The sequence below is a fragment of the Elephantulus edwardii genome, unplaced genomic scaffold (genome assembly GCF_000299155.1).
Source record: "Elephantulus edwardii isolate Elephantulus edwardi_28Jun2011 unplaced genomic scaffold, EleEdw1.0 scaffold00031, whole genome shotgun sequence".
NCBI lineage: Eukaryota > Metazoa > Chordata > Mammalia > Macroscelidea > Macroscelididae > Elephantulus > Elephantulus edwardii.
In genome coordinates this window covers 960,735-981,672 of record NW_006399781.1, presented here as the reverse complement: position 1 = coordinate 981,672, position 20,938 = coordinate 960,735, and the positions used below count along the sequence as shown (strand labels likewise).

Genomic DNA, 20,938 nt, shown 5'->3' with positions numbered 1-20,938 from the left:
AGCTGAGACACATCCATGGCTTCCTAAGCTGGCTAAGAGATGAGGAAGTCACCAGACCTTATGAGAAGCCAGCAGCTCCCTGGAAAAGCAAATTGGCCTAGGGGAGTAGGGCTGAAGGGAGTTTACTTAACTTTTCTGTTTTCTTATCAAAAGCCAGGCAAACTCATGTTGTGTGCACTGCTAAGAGAAAGCAGAATGGAAGAGTTATAAAGTGAGCCTTTTTAATTCCCATTTGCCTGGTTTGCTTTTGAACAAATTATTATTCCCTCCTTTATTACAGTATTTAATAGAATGTAATCAATTTGCAAAGAAGTAAAAGTGTTTCAGCTTTATGGTTTGTTACAGTGAAAGTTAAATTTGCATATTAAACAGCAAAAGCATTAACATGTGTACCTATTCATCAACTACGGATAGTAAAATACCTCTCTTGTGTGAACCCAAACAGCAAACTATTTTCTGATTAAACTACTTAATTAAATATAAGATGATTAACAGCCTTCCTCTATACCCTGTCCTCTCTAGAAGCTTAAAATTGAAACAGAAAGACCCTCACACACCTTTCTCATAACTGCTTTATAACAGTATCTTTGAGTATAGAGATACGTTACTCTGGGAAAAACAAATGTGAATTAAACTATCTCTGTAAATAAAGCAAAATAGTGACTAAGTAGTACCTGAACAAAGAGTCAGTTTTCGTGTTCTAATTTCATTCAGAGCTTCATCACTGAGGCTGGCCCAAGGTCTGTCTTGCTGATTTGTACTGTGACAAATAAAGGAGGACATGCAGCAAAAAGTCGAGGCTAAATACAGCCTGTCTTTCTAAATTAGCGGTGAGCTAACTTAATTTGATGCTTCTCGCTATGCTGCAAACACAACATTTCTTCTGTACCCAATTGCATTTGCTTTAATTGTTTCAAAGATGTGAAAGGGCTTGTCTTAATCTCTTCCATCTCTGATAGTGTTGACCACAGGCTTGGACCTCCTGGACCTGAGTGAGCCAGTCTCCCAAACTCAAACCAAAGCTAAGAAGTCTGAGGGCTCATCGAGAACCTCATCTCTCAAGAAAAAGGCAGATGGATCTGACCGCATCAGTGCAGATGCGGAGCAGAGAGGCCAGCCTCTTGGAGTCCCTGACACGGCATCCTTAGATCTAGGTAAGACAATAGCTTTCATCCACTTTTGCTAAACCTTGTCCTGATGGAAAACAGAAGTATAGATACTGAATATTAACTGAATTCTATTTGAAAAACTGACCAAAACTCAGGTGTGTGTGTATATATATATGTGTGTGTGTGTGTGTGTGTGTGTGTGTGTGTGTTATGTATGTATGTGTATATATATGTATATATGTATGTGTATATATGTGCGTGTATATGTATGTATGTGTGTGTGTATATGACTCATAGCGACCCTATGAAAAAAAGGCCTGAAGCCCTTCTACAGCTATCCACATTTATCAAAGTTCATAGAGTTTCCAGAGGCATGTTATTTAGGAAGCAGATGCCACTCCTGCTTCCAAAACCTGTAATAGTATATGTTATTATTGTTATGTGACACTGAGTTAGTTGCCTGTGATATATAGCGACCCTGTGTGAAAGTGCTCTGAACCTTTCCCTCTCCTGAGCCAGTCTCACTAATTCTGACACACCAATCCCCACTGCCCCCGTTACTGAATCAGTCCATCTCATTCGGGGTCTCCCGGATGAGATATATTGCTGTGAACTGGAAATGCATCCCTTCCGGATTGTAGTGCAGCTTCTTGCCGCTAGAAGACAAGAGCTCCCTATATATATTGTTATGTGCCATTGAGCCAACTGTGACTCACAGCAATCCCATGAACAAAAGCTCTGAACTCAGCCCTATCTGCAGCCATTCTTACCATCTCTGACATACCTGTCCCCACTGCCACAGTCACTGTATCAGTCCATCTCATCTGGGGTCATCCTCTCCTGCACTGACCCTACACCCTTCCAAATACGGCATCCATAGATAGATAGATGTCATCGTAAACCACTGAATCAGAATCTCAGAACTGACCCATAGCTAACTCTCCAGTGGGTTTCAGAGTTAATTAATGGTATGAGAGGACATAGCCTATCTTTCTCCTGTGGAGCAGCTGGTGGATTTAAACCATGTACATTTGGGTTTCAATTCATTACCCCTAGGGCAACGAGGTAGGTAGATAGATGCATAGATACGTAGATAGAAATGAAAACATACACAACAAAATATACAGCCACTCAGTTTTGTTAAACAGTTCATTGACAATGATTACATCACATGACATGTCTCCGTTCTCCCTATTGTCTATATTCTTTCACCTCTGCATTTTAGAGTTACTGCTATCTATTGCATCTCAAATAGATAATTACTTAAGCAAGTGAAATGCTCAAGGCCTATATTGTTTTTTAAGAGAGCTAAATTATCTTTTAATATAAAGATGACTTCATGGGACACTTTCTACTAGAGGCTGAAAAGTTGTTTTTAAGCAATGTATTCAGAAGTTATTTTCAATTCAATGTATCCCACCCATCAATACCTTATTGTGTTTTAGGTGAAAGTTTACACCACAGATTAAATTCCTCCTTAGCAATTTTTGTACAAATTATTCCATGCCAATGGTAATCATTCTCACGATGTAGCAACAGTGTCATTATTCTCAATTTGCTTTGTTTCCCTTGATCTCGCTTGCCTTCCTCTCATTAGCTATCTCATCCTTATTTAGGGGTAATATTGACCACTTATACATATAGTTCCTTTTTTTAAGGAAAAGCATTACTCACAGGTAACAGTGTTTATTTTATAAGCAAATCAGTTATTTTATGAAAAGGTGATCCACAGAGATAACTTTAATTTTCTATCAAAGGTTATCTTAGGGAAAAAAAATCCTGAGAATTCTTTAGTCTCCCTTGGTTCCAGTAGGTCTGGCCTTCTTAAGGAATTTGAAGTCTGTGTATACTTTTCTAACAGTCTGTCAAGACCTTTCGATGGTATCAATTTGAAGTTCCTATCTACATATCCCCCCTTTTGATCAATATTCAACTCTTGAGCCCTTGGTCAAAATGATTAGTAATTGAAGCTGGGCACCTCCAGTTTCTTCTGGTCTCTGGAAAACGGAGGTAAGAGTTCATGGAAGCATTTAGATTTATTGTCCATTCCTTCTCTGATTTCTGAGGCGCACAATTCTTTTCTTCTTGCTTTGCAAATGAAAACTTAACTTTGAGTAACTGGTGTTGATTAGTGAATTCACTTATTCAGCCCACATATATTGACTTTTGGGTTGGTTTGTTGTTGTTTTTTAGCTAACTAATGCTGGCTCAGAATAACATAAAACACTATCACCATAATTCAACATCTAGTTGAATTTACTGCCAGTAAAATGAGTTCTTGATAAATGCCATACTAGGCACCACCTGTACAAATAAAATAAGACACGGACCTTGCCATATAGGAATTTTCAGTCTTGAGGGGAAGATGTATAAGTTAAAAAACTCCGACAATGTCCAGAGTGCCAGGGAGGCAAACTAAATTGTTGTGTGTAAAATGTTTGGAAATATATCTTAGTAAGGTAACAATAGCCATTATGGATGGTTTACAGTGGCCAAGGATTGTACTATATGACTTACATTAGTTCACTAAACCTTCCCTTTTGAAATAAGTGAAGAAACAAATTTTGAAAATGTAAATAGTTTTCCCAAGATCTCACAGTTAATAAGACGTGCAGATAGAACTTGCTCTTCATTCTAGCTGACTTTATCCTCCTGAGTAAGGTGGCAGGTATTACAGGAAATAGGTTTCTCTGTCTTCATTGTTGCAGACGGACCTGTGTCACTCATTCATTGTCCTCGAGTCAGAACCCACTTGTAGCTGTTCCTCCAGGTTTTCAGAGCCTATAAATTGCACAGGAGGAGATTGCCCATCTTTTTCCTGTAGAGCCACTGGTGGATTCAAACCAATAAAATAAGTTTATCGGTAACAACTCTGACTTTTATGGAGATTAAATTGGATGTATGTGCGTGTGAAATCACATAGCACTGCAGTGTGTTTGATGTCATGATTTTTCATCATTTGTTCAGTAAAGATTTCTCTGAGGCCCTGCTGTATCCCAGAAACATGCTGTGTGCTAGAAATGCAAAGATTAATAATATATATAACCTCTCTGTTCCGAAGTACTTTTACATTCTGATGTAGAGCTAGAAAGTTTATGTTTATGATAAAATCTCCTACCATGCAAGTAGATGTTACATAAGTGATTTAGAGAATAGAAGTGGGCTATCACAAAGCAGGAATAAAAAAGGCAAGCCCTTACACATTCTCTTTCCCATTTAGTCCACCTCACAAGACTGACTCTGAAGTCTTGGCATACGCTTTCTCTTTCACAAGGTCTCCAAGGGTCTTGAGAAGAGGTGTTGCAAGTATGTCGAGCTGCTGTAGTTGGAGGCACAGACCACAGCAGCAATATATATAAAGTAGCAGAACAACTCTATGCCCTGGGGAAAACCCAACATCATCCATCAATGGAGAAAGAGGAAAACAAAGTGGCCACATTATAACAGCCCTGAGATATGTCACATCTTCTGTTCCTTCATATGGCCTAATCAGTGATGTTCTGGGGGTAATCAGACATACAAGTACAAGGTTCAGGCCCTATTATGCAATGTGCCTTGCCTTGAGAAGCTGTTAGAACCTAGAGTTAGAAGGCTTGGCTCTGTCTTCTTTGTCTGGATGGCTTTGGAATGAGTGGATAGCCACAAATTATCCTGCTATTGTTTAGGAGCCTCTAGTAAAATTGGACGTGCTCACCAAGTTGTGCCAAGAAATCTGGAGAACAACCACTTGGCCAACTGATTGGAAGAGATCAATATTTGTTCCTATCCCAAAGAAAGGTGACCCAACCGAATGTGGAAACTACAGAACAATCTCACTGATTTCACATTCAAGCAAGATTTTACTGAAGATTATCCAAAAACGACTGGAACAGCACATCCACAGAGAACTACCAGAAGTCCAGGCTGGGTTTAGAAGGGGTCGTGGTACTAGGGATATTGTAGCTGATGTTAGATGGATCTTGGCTGAAAGCAGGGAATACCAGAAGAATGTCTATCTGTGTTTCGTTGACTATGCAAAGGCATTTGACTGTGTAGATAATAACAAACTATGGCTGACTCTGAGAAGAATGGGAATCCCAGAACACTTGATCGTTCTAATGCGAAACTTATACTTGGACCAGGAGGCAGTCGTCAGAACAGAGAAAGGGAACACTGCATGGTTCAAAATTGGGAAGGGCGTACGCCAGGGATGCATCCTATCTCCATACCTTTTCAACCTATATGCAGAACAGATTATCTGGGAGGCTGGGCTCTATGAGGAAAAATGTGGGGTCAAGATTGGTGGACGATTTATCAACAATTTGCGTTAAGCGGATGACACAACCCTGCTTGCTGAAACTGAAGAGGACCTGAAGCGCCTGCTGCAGAGTGTCAAGGACTGCAGCCTACAATATGGATTGAGGCTCACTGTCAAGAAGACAAAGATTCTCACCACTGGACCAATTGGCAGCATCAGGGTGGATGGTGAAGAGATTGAGATTGTACACAGCTTTAGTTTGCTTGGCTCCACAGTCAACAGTCTTGGCACCAGCAGCCAGGAAATTAAAAGGCACATTGCCATGGGAAAGTCTGCTGTTAGGGACCTCTCCAAAGTACTGAAGAGCAATGGTGTCTCTCTGGAGACTAAGGTGCATCTGATACAGGCCATGGTCTTCACAATCACTTGTTATGCATCAGAGAGTTGGACAATGACCAAGGAGGATAGGAGAATTGATGGCTTTGAGCTGTGGTGCTGGAGAAGAGTATTGAGAGTACCATGAACTGCTAGGAAAACAAACAGATTTGTCCTGGAAAGGGTTAAACCGGGTGGCTCCTTGGAGGCAAGGATTCTGAGGCTCCGTCTAACATACTTTGGACATGTTGTGAGGAGAGACTGGTCCTGGAGAAGGACATCATGCTTGGGAGGGTGGAGGGACAGTGCAGGAGAGGAAGGCCCTCTATGAGGTGGACTGATTCAGCGACTGGGATAATTGGGATGGCAGTGTCAGAGACAGTGCGACTGGCACAGGACAGAGCAGAGTTTAGGGCTGTTGTACATAGGGTCGCTATGAGTCGCAAGCGACTCGACGGCACATAACAACGACAACAATAACAAGTAAAATTGGCTAGAGCTTCATTTTGTCAAGAAGAGGAACAAAGACATTTAAAAGGTAATCATGTTAATGGAAAACACCACATATAGTCCATCTGGTTTACTCTGAGTTCAGAGGTTAGAGTATACATTCCCTAATGGTTCTTGCAGCTTAGGGCAGGCCTAAAGTTCAGCACTCAGTCTTAAGGTAATGAGGGTACCAGTAGTTGCCTCACAGTGGTCAAGTGCCATTAGGAATGAAGTATATGTGTGCTGTTCTGAAAATTCACTCCTGCAATGGAATGCTGGAGTCCATCTCACTATCCAGGATGGAAATTTAGGCAAGGAAACCCACACAAGGTTTTACTCAGCTCAAAACAGACAGAGGCTAATTGCCCCAACACTGCCTGTTCAGGTACCAACATACTACACCCTCCCAGAGGTGGTTAAGGCAACATTCAGGAGATGTGGGGTTTGTTATCAAAATACAAATTACCAGAACAGTCTGAGCCCAAAAAAAACTGTAATATTGTGACCCTCACTCCTATTATATGTGCTCCTCATGACAAAGATTCTCAGCACTGCGCCAATTGGCAGCACCATGATAGATGGAGAAAAGATTGAGGTTGTTAGCAGTTACAGCTTGCTTGGATCCATGATCAACACTCTTAACACCAGCAGTCAGAAAATCAAAAGATGAATTGCACTAGGAAAATCTGCTGTCATGGACCTCTCAAGATTACTGAAGAGCAATGATGTGAGTCTAGATACAAAGATGTGCCTAATCCAGGCCATGGTTTTCTCAATTTCTTGTAATGCTTCAGAGAGTTGAACAATGATTAAGGATGACAGAAGAAGAATAGATGTCTTTGAGATGTGGTGCTGGAGAAGAGTTTTGAACATACCTTGGACTGCCAAGAAAACAAATAGGTCTGGCTTGGAAAGAGTGAAACCAAGTCTCTCCTTGGAGGCTAGGATTTTGAAGCTCTGCCTTACTTTGGGCACATGGCCAGGAAATCGGTGGAGAAGGGCATCATGCCCAGAAGGGTGGATGGATGGCACAGGAGAGGAAGACTCCACATGAGATGGATTGATACAGTGACTGGAGCAATGGGGGTTGGTGTGTCAGAGTTAGTGAGACTGGCTCAGTACAGGGATTCAGAGCTGCTGTACATAGGGTTACTATACATTGCAAGTAACTCAATGGCTTATAAAAACAAAACATACTATGACAGATTTAGAAGCAGGAGTGTATAACATGCCTCTGGAAACTCTACGAACTTTGCTAAATGTCAACAGTTGTAGAAGGGCTTCAAGCCTTTTGTTCATAGGGTCGTTATGAGTCCTGCTCAACGCGAAGGCAATCAACAACAGCAACATGCTTAGTCAGAGGCAAGAATCCACGTTTCCCATCGAAGTTCCACACACCAAAGCAGACCTTGAGAAAAGGAGTTGTCCACAAATCCAGCAGCTGCTTTTGTGCTAAACTTCAGTGAAACTGTGAGCTCATTCGAGGAGGACATTGGCAGCCCTGAAAAGATGAAAGTGTGGTAGGACATACCTACATTTGGAAAGGAGAGGTGTTTAGTAAATACAAAATAGACACATTTCCCTTTTCTCTTAGAGTCCTTCATAGGCATCCCCTCAAGTAGTGAGAACAGTGGGTGGCCTTGGTCATTTTCTCTGGGTGTACCAGGGAGTTTGCTAGAGGGATTCTAAGTAAAGTCATCTACCGTGTGCGAGAAAAATTCCTCGTGCAATAGCCATTACTCCCACCCATATGAAATATGATTGTTCAGGTTCTTTGTGAAAATGATAGTGGACTTCCATGTGAGGCCAGTCAGTTTCTCCACTTAAGAGGGGCAAAGTGATAAATCTGCCTAGGTGGAGTAACCCATAACAAATGTCAACAGATAGCACCACTTGTTTGAGGACCATCCTGTTCTGATCCTCAGCAATCCTGATGGACCTACCTTCATGAGCCATGACATCTTAGTTCATTGATGGGAGAATGGGCCTCCTGGGCCTCTAGCCTTGCATAGAGAGCTAAGGCCCCAGTGGGAGCCAAATATTTCAACCTCAAAGCCTCAGACAGCACCTTGGTCCACCCCACCAGGGAACCTTTGCCTGTGTAGTCAATTTACCCGTCCTGTACCGTTATGTATCTTTCCAGGATTACAGAGCAGCCACCTGATATCGATGCAATAACTTGGTTCAGTTTTGCATAACAACCACAAAAATCACTATATGCTACATTTGTGTCTTTGGCTATTTTCCAACTGACTCAGGCACTATCATGAATTAAGTGGCAGCTTCCCCTTCTGGATATTCCCCTTCTGGATATACCTTTCTAACTTGTGCTGGAGCATCTGCTTCTTGGTTGAATAGCAGGGAAAAAAGATGAATGGGCTTCCATCCGAAACAAAAAATTACAGCACAGGAGGGGAAGATCCCAGATAAGATAGATTGACTCAAGTGACTGGGGCCATGGGGGTTGGTGTGTCAGAATTAGTGAGACTGGCTAAAGACAGGGAAGGATTCAGCTGCTGTGAATAGGGTCTCTATACATCGTAACAACAATAACATACCATGACAGGAAGCAGGAGTGGCATCCACTTCCTAAATAACATGCCTCCGGAAGCTCTATGAACTTTGATAAATGTCCATGGTTTGTAGAGGGGCGTTGTTCATAGGGTCGCTATGAGTCATGCTCAACTTAAAGGCAATAAACAACAACAACCCAATATTTGGAGTTGATCTCAGATGTTGTGCTGTTGTTTCTCCCTACTGGACTTTGCCTTTTATCAACCACTCATTATATCATTGGCTAACATTGTGGCTTCATGCAGGTCTTAACCGTCCAGAGTCACCCTAGGAACTTTAAGAATATTCCCAACCCCTGCTTCTTTTTGGGAGTCCATGGCCTATCCTCACGCCTGTAAGCAGATGATTAGAGTATCTAATCAGTCCTATAACATAGAAATATCTTTAAAAGTTAACATGATGTCATCCATCTAATGTAATGACTGATGATAGTAGGAGGAACAGTCAAGTCCATAGGAGCCATCCTAGGTTGCTCTACTAAGGGTTTCTTATAGGATATTGTGCTAGAGACTGAAGTATTGTGGAGGTGGGGTCACTTTGATAAGTTCCTTGTAGTCTACTGGTATATGCTAGGATCCATTTGGTTTCTTCACAAGCCACATGTTGTTGTTGTTGTTCTTATTGTTGTTGTTGTTAAGTGCCCTTGAGTTGCCTGCAACTCATAGCAACCCTATGTACAACAGCTATGAACCCTTCCCTGTCCTGAGCCAGTCTCACTGACAGCAACACACCTACCCCTATTGCCTGAGTTACTGTATCAATTCATCTCTTCCGGTGTCTTCCTCTCCTGTGCTGTCCCTTCTGCCCTTTTGAGTGTGATGTCCTTCTCCAAGGGCCAGTGTCTCCTGGTGACATGCCAAAATATGTGAGATAGAGCTTCAAAATCCTAGCCTCCAAGGAGAAACTTGGTTTCACTCTCTCCAAGACAGACCTATTTGTTTTCTTGGTAATACATGGTCTGTTCAAGACTCTTCTTCAGCATCTCAACTCAAAGGTATCAATTCTTCTTCTGTTATCCTTAGTCATTGTCCAACTCTCTGATGCATACAAGTAATTGCAAATATAATTTCCAGGATCAGGCTCACCTTAATCTCTAGACTGACATCATTGCTTTTCAGTACTCTAGAGAGGTCCCTGACAGCAGAGATATCAAAAGGACTGTGGGCTTCCAAGAGTACATAGACTCCTTTCACTTCTAAAATGGTTTCATTGATTTCTTATGTTCTCTGGGCAACTTAGATTCCTGATGTTTACCCCTCTTTGTAGTAGGGATAGGATCACTTGTTCCCTTGCCATATTTTCTCTCAAAAGTGCTTTCATCACCCTCCCCCACAGTCAGAATTCTCACATAGAGTCAAAGTCCATTCCCCAGTGGCATCTAGCCCTAGAATGTCAATTACAATTGGCAGGAAGGGAGCTGGAAACCTCTCAGGATCTCCAAAGACAAGAGTGTATTATGATAATGTTTAACCTGAGTTGCTACTGTAGCTTACTTTATCTTTGATTAATGCATTGTGACCTCTGTGTGGGACTTCTGGTTCCCTGTGGGATCCAACCTCAAGATGACATCACCCCAGGGACTTTCGGGGCTTTTCTGGAAGCAAGCGGCATTTCCTCATGGAGGGTACCAGGACCTAGAGAACAATATTGTTTCTCCAGCTCTGTATTCTTTCAAGGTTTGTTTGGGTTTTTTTTTTACTGTCATCCCAACAGCCACCAAGTCCACCCACACCTGCTTTTGAGTTACTCTGAAGAGCCTTTCAGATGGTCATCCTATAGGGTCAGTCTTTTATTTCTCTATTTCCACAGTTCACACCCTGCATGCTGCTAAGCCTCTTTGTTTCAAGCTGTGTGTAGGTGCTGCTGGAGAGTGGAGTGGGTAGTGATACTTCTTGTTTTCTCTGCCTTAGCGCCCTTTACAGTGGCACCATCGCCATCGCCTCCCACAGCTACAGCCTCTTAGCTACCCTAGTCTTTTTTCCTTTCTGCTGGAATTTCCCACAGAGCTCTATCAACTCAGCAGGGGTGTGTTCCTACAGTGTCATGGAAGCAGGTTCATGATTAGCTTTCACTTATGGATAATTAGTGGCTGTGCAAGGAGGTGAGGCTGCTCCATGGTCAGTAGGGATGGGAGGGAGGAGAGAGGAGGAAGAGGAAGAAAAGGGAACCAAAGGAGGGATGTTGGCAGTTGGGCTCTCTCCCTCATGCCTCTGCCCTCACAGGTGCTTACTCTTCTACAGTCTTTGCTTGTCTCTACCTCTGTTTTTGCAAACCTGTAGATGAGCATTGACAGCTGTTGACCCTACTCACAGAGGTGTTTATCTTGAATGTCAGTCATGACTACACACAACTGTCCTGTATCTGTCTCATCCCAGTCACAGGTCCTCCTGCAGGGCCTAAATGTGCACTCCAACAACTAGCTGGGCGTTAGTGGTCAGCCAAAGCATCCAGAGCAGTGGTCACTCTCTCAGTGACCAGTACTTTCTCAGCCGCCATTAGTACAGTTAGGCACTTTCCCACAAGGGCTGTCCTCGTGCTCCTGCAGTGATTCACATGCAGTAAGCACAGGGACCAAACCTCTCTATATGGAAGTTGCTGCCCAACCCAAGATTTCCTCCAGCAGATCCTTCGTGCTCATTCTCAATTCCCTCTGTCTGATGGTCGCTCATCAGTTTTCTGGGCATGGACTAGCAACTTAAAATTTGCTACCAAAACTCAGAGGAAACTGTGAAACAGAAGAGTCTGACAACTCCAGGATTATGGTGAAGGAGTTTATTAAGGAAATTTACATAGAGCTGTCCTTTTGGCCATGAAACAAGTTCAATCCTCTACTCTGCCCAGTGAGAGGCAAAAGTTTTATGACTATGGTGATTCAGAGTAGCCCCTTGCCACAACCCTGGGCCTCCAAGGCTCCCCCCTTCATAGGTAACCTAGCAAGCAGAAGTGGGCCATGTGAACACAAAGATGAAAACTAACTGTTCCTTTCGGTTTTGTTTTGAGCAAATAGAAAAGAAAGAAAGCAAAGATGATTCTATTAGGCCTTGCAAGACCCATTTCCTTGTTCCATGTTACATATCTCGTACATAGAGAGCTCTGGTGGTTTAGTGGTAAGGAATTGCCCTGATGACCCAAAAGCACACAGTTCAAATCAACCAGCTGCACCATGAGAGTAGGATGGACAGTCTCCTTCCATGCTATTTACTGTCTCTGAAAACTCACGGGAGAGTCAACTGTGAGCCAGTTCTCACTCAATGGCACATGACATCATCAGAGTATGTACTATAAAAAGGGATTGTAGTAAATCAATGAAGAAATTTTACTTTTCAGAGAGAGGAGTGAACTGGGGGGGAGGGGTGAACAGGGAGAAAAATGCAACAATGATGAATGGAAATCCTAAATCTCTGTAAATGTTCATTAAAATAAATTTTTTTAAAAGGGATATTCTGAGTTGCATACTCCATAGCGAGTTGCACCCATAACCAAATGTCCACATCTCTCTGGTGACTCAAATCTACCATTGGCTCCAAAGGACAAGAATTTGTAATATCCTTCTCGGGGGGAACCCAGTGGAGGGTCAGCTATGAGTCAGTTACAACTCAACAGCAATAAATCTGAGTTTAAACACATAAAAAAATATATACACACACAAACACAAAAATATACATGCTATATGCACCATTTAGACACCAGGTTGGATACTTCATGAACATACTCATACAGCCTCTGCCCTATCCTGGAAGTTAAACAATGTCTTACAGTCAATGAATTACTATGGGAGCTATGTTTTAAGAGATTAGTAGGAATTTACCAGATGAAAATTATGTATTGAGAGGGGCAAAGAAAAGACAGAGAAGAAGATTTATAGTACAAAGAAAAGAGAGATTCAGAAGCAAATAGATAAAGACAAAAAATACAAGCATTGCAATAGGATTCAAGGTTAGGATAATTGAGATAAGTAATCCTAAGATTCAGCAGGGGTCAGACAATGGTCATCTTGGATGTCTTTAAAATTTGGAAGATTGAAGAATGTTGAAGGGTTTCTTACAAAGGAGAAAAACAAGCAGATTCTATTTCAGAAAAATTAAATTCTGGTGGATAAATGGAGACAAGGGGGCCAATGTAAATACTAAAAAGTGGTAGAGGTGGTGAAGAGGAGACAGTTAAAGAAATATTGAAATAGGAAGCTGAGTAGATATGTTTATGTAAGTGAGAGAAATGAATAGAATGTGCTGTAATAATAATAATAATAATAATATAATAATATCTATTATATATAATATAATAATAATCTGTGATAGAGGATAGAGGGCAAAGAGGAAAGAAAGGATAAACTTGGACAATGCCGAGTTCACTGTTGATCTGCCTGTTTTTTAAGGAACCCTTGTGACTCAGTGGTGAAGCTTTCAACTGTTAACCAAAGTCAGCAGTTTGAACCCAACAGCTGCTCCACAGGAGGAAAATTTGGCATTCTGTATCCAGAAAGATAACAGCTTTGTAAACTGTAGACTTCTTTGTCCCATAGGATTGCTGTGGGACATAGTCAAGTCTACAGCATTCAGTGGTCTAGTGGGTAAGGAGTTGCACTGCCAACCCAAAGGCAGGCAGTTCTATGCACCAGTTGCTCTGAGGAAGAAAAATACATAATCTCCTCCCCTGTGATTACAACCTGTGAAGACTCAGTGGAGTAAATTCTGAGTCAATGCCAACAGCAACAACATTATAGGTATAGAATTCAGGAAAGAGAGCTGAGCAGGAAATAAAAATTTGAAATAGAATCTATCAGCAGAGTGTTAGTCATGTATGCACATGTGATTGTCCAGGATTGGTTTATAGACTGCTGTTCAAACTACTAGATGTTTATGCAAGATTGTCTATCCCCTGCCGTTTTCCACTGAAAACTTTATAACTATCTCTACTACTTCCCATCAACAGTGTATTGTCTGTTTATTAGTTATGCAAGTGAATCAGACATATGCATTTGTGTAAAAAAAACCTATGTTATTAAAAGTATTGCAACATGTCAAAATAAGTGTTGCATTATTAAAATCATTACAACTTACCAAATAACTGTTGCACTGAAAATTAGATATAAAAACATTTCTCTGCTTTTGCAAAAATGTCCTGTGAAGAAATCATAGAACCCTAATGTAAAAGAACTTCGTAGGAAATAACTTGAAGACTTTAAAAAAAAAATCTAAGTGAGAGGGGGAAAAAACCACACAAAAACCCAAAACCTGAGTTTAAGTAGTTTGTTCATGTTCAACTATAGTCTCTACCTGTCACTGAGAGAGAACTCAGCTTCTTTTAAGAATCAAGCCACTGGAAAAATATGGTTTTAGCATTTCTTTCTCTGTTCCTTCATTATAAATTCCTTCCTTTAGTGAAAAATTAAGTGGTTTATACAAAAGCTATAAAAAGTGTTGCTGTTTCCTCCCACCCCCTTTTATCAGTGAGCACTTTAAACAGCATTTCTTTCTAGAAGCATGCCGGAAGTGTTTCAAACCAACCTCCTCATCCGGAGGCTGGTAGACTAGAACTCCATATGCTCATTCTCCCCAGAGTTCCTGGCTCACACACAACATTTAGAATGCACATAGCATCGAAGTAAATTCTTGTGAAACAGCTTGATTGCTTTGACTACAAAAGCAATTCAATCTATGTGAATAGCTCTTCTTTTTATTTTCAGCTGCACATGCTCAATTAAAATTCTCATGCGACCTTGAAAAGGTTGGTCTTGCATTTGAGAGCGTGTGTCTGGGGGGGGTGGGAATAAACATAAGGGAAATGTTGTACGGTCTCACTGCGATAGAATATGATTTCTGGAAACTAATGATTTAGTAACTCTTAATAAAATTCTCATTAAAGAAGTTACAAATGAAATAACAAGACTGTATGATATCTGTTGTAAAGTGGGACCAGAAATCAACTAGTTGAAGTGACCAAAATAGAACATCAAACATTTAGAAAAGAGATCTAATGTGGACTCATCACCATGACATCCATAATTCTTAGACAAAGTATTTAAAATACATCATTAGTCAAGAAATCAAAGAAATTTATTCTCTATAATTTGGGGGCAATATATTAAAGCCATTTTATATCAAGTAACATGGAGCCCCAACTATCTGTCAGGCACTGTACTAGGTGTCAAAGGGTACAAAACTGACCTAGCTCCAGCTTCTAATATTCACATAAAACCTTGCTATCAGATTTGTGTACTTACTATCTTTCAGCTCCTCAAGTTCTCTTAATCTCCTCAACTTCCTCTGCTAGGATAGAGTTCTTAAAAGTTGTAGGTAAATGTAGTTTGATTGATTTTATGAAGTTTTAATTCTTCGTGTAATTGCATACGCCCTGAGGAGAAGTCAGTTCAGTTAAGTAAATTCAAGTTGTAAGACTTTTCAATCATAATCAATTTCTTTCTTTTCTTCATATCTCTTACTCTTCCCCCTGCTACTACCCACCCTTTCTCATACCTCTTTCCTTAGTAGACATTCAAACCCAACTGGAAAAATGGGATGATGTCAAATTCCATGGAGACCAAAATAGTAAGGGACTTCCGATGGCAGAGAGAAAGTCATCATGTTCATCCAGGACTGGATCAAAAGAGCTGCTATGGTGAGATATTTTAATATGAGAAAATAACCATTTGTGTGGCAGTTGTATTTGTGTACAACTTATGTGTTGAAGGGACCCATGATTCAGACACTTGTGATGTTTGACATTATGTATAAACTTCATACAACACATCATTGTTAATTATGGTGATTCCTTTCCAAACCAGCTCTCAACTGATACCAACCCATGGTGACCCCATGTGTGTCAGACAGAACTGTGACCCAAAGGATTTGCAATAGTGGGCTTTTGAAAGTTGATCATTAGGCCTCTCTCCATCCCTGAGTAGACGTAATTAGCATCCAAGCTCATTAACCATTTGCACCACCCAAGTACTCTAGTGTAGCGTCTGCAAATTCAACATGACTTCATCTGAATCATGAAATGTTTTAACCAATGAAGAGTTTGAGAGGCTCATGATTTAATGGTGGTGAATGACTTTCTCAATGCTGAACTGAGCTGAGGTGTATGTGTATTTATGCATTCACTGTGCTGTCACAGAAATGATATTAAAATTCTTATTTTCCCTGTTAAAGAGGTACTTTTTCTACCTTACTTAATTATCAGCAGTCAGACAATGCAAAAATCAAGAAATACCCATGAATACTCATTTGTAAAAATAGGGCACATGTGTTTGAAAGCAGCAGAGTTGCAAACCAGGGAGTGTTTTGTTCTTGTGTGAATAGAGGAACTATGAGTCAAACTGACTCAGCAGCACCTAATACCTGACAATGATCCAGAAGGAAAGGGTGTTTCAGTCTTCCCATGTCTACGTGCATCACTATTTTATTTCATGTGGTATTTCATGTTCTATATAAAGATGAAATTACACTGGAAATATTTTGTACACAGTCATTTCCCAAAATAAAATGGACTGTTTAAAAACCAGAACTTTCTATAGCCCAGACAAAGTTATTGCATTTGTTTTATGCACATCATTGACCTGAACTCTAAATTATACAGAGACAATAGTACCTTGTAGCCACTTAAGAAATTCAGAGAATGGTCAACAAAATAGAAATATCTTCACAATATAATTCTGGCAAGAGCTGTGCTTCCCTGCTCTTGTGATCTAAATTAGCTCGGCTCTTGTGTTTCTACTGGCTTTTTGCTCAGTGTACTCCAGCTCACTGAATGCATCCCTGACAGGTCCTCAGAACACAGATCTCAACCAGAACTGAGTGGTGGGAAAAGCGCTCTCAACTCGGAGTCCACTTCGGAGTTAGAATTGGTGGCCCCTGCACAGGTAACAGAAAAATATGAGCACATCTTTTAAAGTAAATCATTATCTTATCCACCATAGAGACATTCTTTAAAATTTGCACCAAAGGTTTGAAGTTCTCGTTTTCTATATTTTGTAATTCATGTACTTTTTTGCTCCATATCTATTTGATGTTTAAAATAACTGATGATAGTTAGATATATATATATATTTGGCTGGAAAATGTGTTAATGAATTCACTGTGTTCTTAGCACTTTTCCTTGTCCTACCATTTACTGTTCTGTTACTTTGCAATACAAAATCTGTTCTACTCCAACATTAGCACTATTTATGAAACAGAACACAAAGAGGCGGAAATCACATCTTCAGTGTTCATTCACATCTATGTTCTGTAGAAGAAGGTACTACACTTAGGGAACCTGATGTCACATTGAAATTTAATTTTGAGAAGTATATAGCTATCATATTAGTATTATGATAATAATAAAGTACAAGTTTATGGGTGTTCACTAAATGTATGATTTGAGTGCTTACTAAGTGTTAGGGGCCTTTCTCTTCTGACACTCAGATAACCCTATGAAGTATTTTTATCCTCATTTTAAAGATATTTTACATAGTCTCAGCAAAGTCAAATATTTTGTCTTTAGATTCTAATCTCTGATGGAAGTAGGGTATTGACCCAAATCAATCTTCTACTGTTGTTGTTGTTGTTGTTGTTGTTGAATACCATTGATTCATAACTGAGTCATAGCTGACTGTCCAGGGGGGTTTTCAGAGGCTGCAGTTTTCACAGGAGATTTGCAGCTCCTTCTTTTACTGTTAGTGCTGTTTACCATTGAGTTGACCCTCTGGCAGGTTTTCAGAGGCAGTTAATTGCTTGGGAGGAGATTGCCCATCCTTCTACTAATGATTCCCAATTCTAATCTACATGGCTTCTCAGTAACTAGTCATCTCACTCGGTTAAGACTATTCACAAAACAAGACAAAAGACCAAACTCAGTGCCATTGAATCAATCGCAACTAACAAGACAGCGTAGAAGTTGTCCATAAGACTTCCGAGAGCAAGCTTTCTCATCTTCCATCTGCAGAGCAGCTTCAGTGTTTGAACTCCTGGCCTTGTGGGTAGCAGCCAGACACCGTAAGCATAGCACCACCAGAGTCACTTTTAAAATTGTTTTCAGGAGACTCAAAATCCATTTCAAAGTTTTCATTCCCTTGAACACTTACAAAGTTAAAACCTTGCTCTCAAAACATGAGTATCTCTTAAGTAGTACATGTTCACATTTGTGCACTCAGGGAGCTCCAGTCCAATTAACAGGAATGAGTGGATAGTGTGAGTAAGAGTCATTTTCTTGAGTTTACAGGATAAAAATCAGATGAGGGAGAGAACTGTTTAAAAGGGATATATGATTAGCTATTATTGTCATGACAGGAGTCCAGAGCGAAGGCTGCATAGTGGAGTGGACTAAGGGGGAGGTATTGTATAACAATGAAAGAATTTTTCTTTTACTTTTCAAGGAGAAGAGCAACCTGGGGGGAGGTTGGGCAGGGAGAAAGGTGCAACAATGAATGAATAGAAATCCAAAGTCTCTGTAAACTTTCATTAAAATTAATAAAAAGAAAAGACAAAACTAAGAGAGGAAATGTATGAGATAAAATAAGGGGATAATTATAATAGCAAATACTATTGTGAGCTGTGATAGGAACTTCTACTATGAAGTTATAAAAGTCATTTGTTCCAGACATTTGACTTTATGACCTAAGTTCACTTCTTATCCCATTTTGTAGATGGGAAAACTTGTGTACTCATCCACAGTTAATAAGTGCTAGAGAAGAGGACACAAAAAAGAAAATTCTAAGGAAACGGAAAAATTTATGTCCGATGAGTCCAGTCTGATTCTTAGTGACCTTCCATTGGGTTTCCAAGGCGGTAGATCTTAACAGAAGGAGATTGTCCCTCTTTCTTTTATAAAAATATAGTAGATTTGATCTGCTATAGACACTCAACCTTTTGGTTAACAGCACAGCACACTACAGACTACCACCATCACCACCACTAACAATAACAACATCACCGCCACCACTACCACCTTTGCCACCACCACCACCACCACCATGACCACCATCACCACCACCATCACTCCTACCACCATCACCATCGCCACCACCACCACCACTGCTGCTGCCACCACCACCACTAACACTGCCACTGCCACCACCACTGCTACCACCACCATCACAACCACCACCATCACCACTGTCACCACCATTGCCACCAATATCACTACCACCATCACCACGACCATCACTACCATCACCACTACCTCCACTACCACCACCACCATCACCACTGCCACCACAATCACCACCACCACCACCATCACAGCTACCACCATCACCGCCACCAGCACCAGCACCACCAACATCACTCCTACCACCATTGCTACTACACCACCATTGCCACCACTACCATCACCACCACCACTCATACCACCAACACTCCCACCTCTGCTCTTTCAGGAATGTAAGGCCTTTAGAAATCTCTCCAGACAGCCAATAGCACTGCCCTATGTTCAATTAACTCTTTTCAGAAGATAGATGGATATTACTACAGAATTCTGCTTAGCCTGCCAAGTCAATGAAATACTGGATATAGCTTAGTAAAATGTATTGCAACATGCAACATGAAAGTGGGTTTTCTTCTTTTTTTCTCATCCCAAAAGTATTTAAAAAAAAAAAAAAGCAAAATTAAAGTTCTAAATAGGGAAATACTTTTGATGAATTTGTTAGAGATTTAGCTAAGTTAAAGTAATTTATGCTGTTTCATAAGCTGCAGTCCTTGAAAAAATTGAATGTAGGAATGAAATGCTTCTGCCATGAAGTGAGACTTGGCACAGGTGGGCTGTGCTGTGCTGAGCTGGGAAGAGGATGATCAGCTGGGGTCCTTGGTTGCCGTAGAGACCCACAATGCATCCATCTCATTATTCCAATGACTGCTGATCTCCTGCTGGTTGTCTGGTTACATCTCCCACAATGCCCAGCCATTTACTCACCAGAGTGCCTTACTTTAAGCAAAGACCAAGTGTTTTGGGAAATTTGTATGAGATTGCAGCTATTACCATCCAAAACATAGTTTAAAATGTAATGTGGGAACTGTCTAGATAAATCTTAGTAATTTTTTTAAGAGGATTACTAATTACTTACGGAACTCTGGTGATATAGTCTAAGGAACTGTGCTATTAACCCAAAGACAGTGCCTTTCTGTATTTTAATCCACTGGCAGAGGAGGGAAAATAAGCCATTTCCTCACATGTAATTTACAGCCACTCAGAAACCTGCTGGGGGGTCAGTTTGACTTTGTTCTGACTTGACAGCAATGAGAGAAACAGATTACTTGTAAAGAATTTGCTCTTTAACTGTTTTTTAAAAAAAATTTTAAAAATTCACATAACCTCACAAATTCATAATCACATCCTTTTTTAGTTCCAGCCTACAGTCACATTAGAAAAATTTCAAAAATGTGTTTTTTAATAACATCTGAAATGCCTACTTACTGCAAAGGAGGAACAAGAGACTAGAGTGAGAAACACATTGTTGTGTGCTTTCAACTTGATTCTGACTCATAGCTATGCTGTGCTGTGTGTACGTGGTCCATAGGGGCTTCTGGCTGTAGTTGTTATGGGCACAGAATGCCAGGTTTTTCTTCCATGGAGTGGCTGGTAGTTTCAAACCATGAGCTTTTTTATTAACAGCCAAACACTTCACCATTATGTTATCACTTTGAAATATATGATCTCTTTATGTAACAGAACCTTGGTGGTTTATGGGTTAAATGTTGGACTGTTAAGAAAAAAGCTAGCAATTGAATCTAGCAGCTCAGTGGAAAAAAGATGAGGCGGTCTGCTCTTATAGAGCTTTGCAGCCTCAGAAAGCCTACATGGCCATTCTTCTTCGTCCAATAGTGTCAGTATGAGTAAAAAATCTACTTGACAGCACTGTGTTTTATGTGGATAAGGTAAAATTCTGATTCTTCCTCTTCTTGCTGTGGAGTCAGTTCCAAACACTCTAGCAGTCTTCCCTTTATAAATTGCTTGGAAGGAGATTATCTACTGCTGGTTAATATTCTGCCCAAAGCATCCTTGATTACAGCAACTCGAGGTTTGAATTTGTTCTTCAGCTCCTTGAGCTTAAGAAATGCTGAGCAAGTTCTGCCCTTTTGATTTTCTGACTCTAGCTCCTCCCACATTTCATTGTAGTATTTTCCTTTGTCATTCCTAGCAGCCTTTTGGAATCTTCTGTTCAGCTCTTTAGTATCTT

At 40.5% G+C, this 20,938-nt stretch overlaps 1 protein-coding gene across 10 annotated transcripts in view; it reads left to right on the top strand.

Moving 5' to 3' along the window:
* Window positions 1–20,938, top strand: part of PEX5L (peroxisomal biogenesis factor 5-like) — a 408,894-nt gene that overhangs the window by 269,834 nt on the left and 118,122 nt on the right. For 8 of the 10 annotated variants that reach the window (XM_006884042.1, XM_006884037.1, XM_006884041.1 and 5 more), the window contains 3 exons: window positions 960–1,154; window positions 15,276–15,402; window positions 16,549–16,645. In XM_006884042.1, coding sequence (XP_006884104.1) covers window positions 960–1,154; window positions 15,276–15,402; window positions 16,549–16,645 — 419 coding nt within the window. The remainder of the gene's footprint in view (window positions 1–959; window positions 1,155–15,275; window positions 15,403–16,548; window positions 16,646–20,938) is intronic. The other 2 variants (XM_006884039.1, XM_006884040.1) reach the window with 1 other exon arrangement.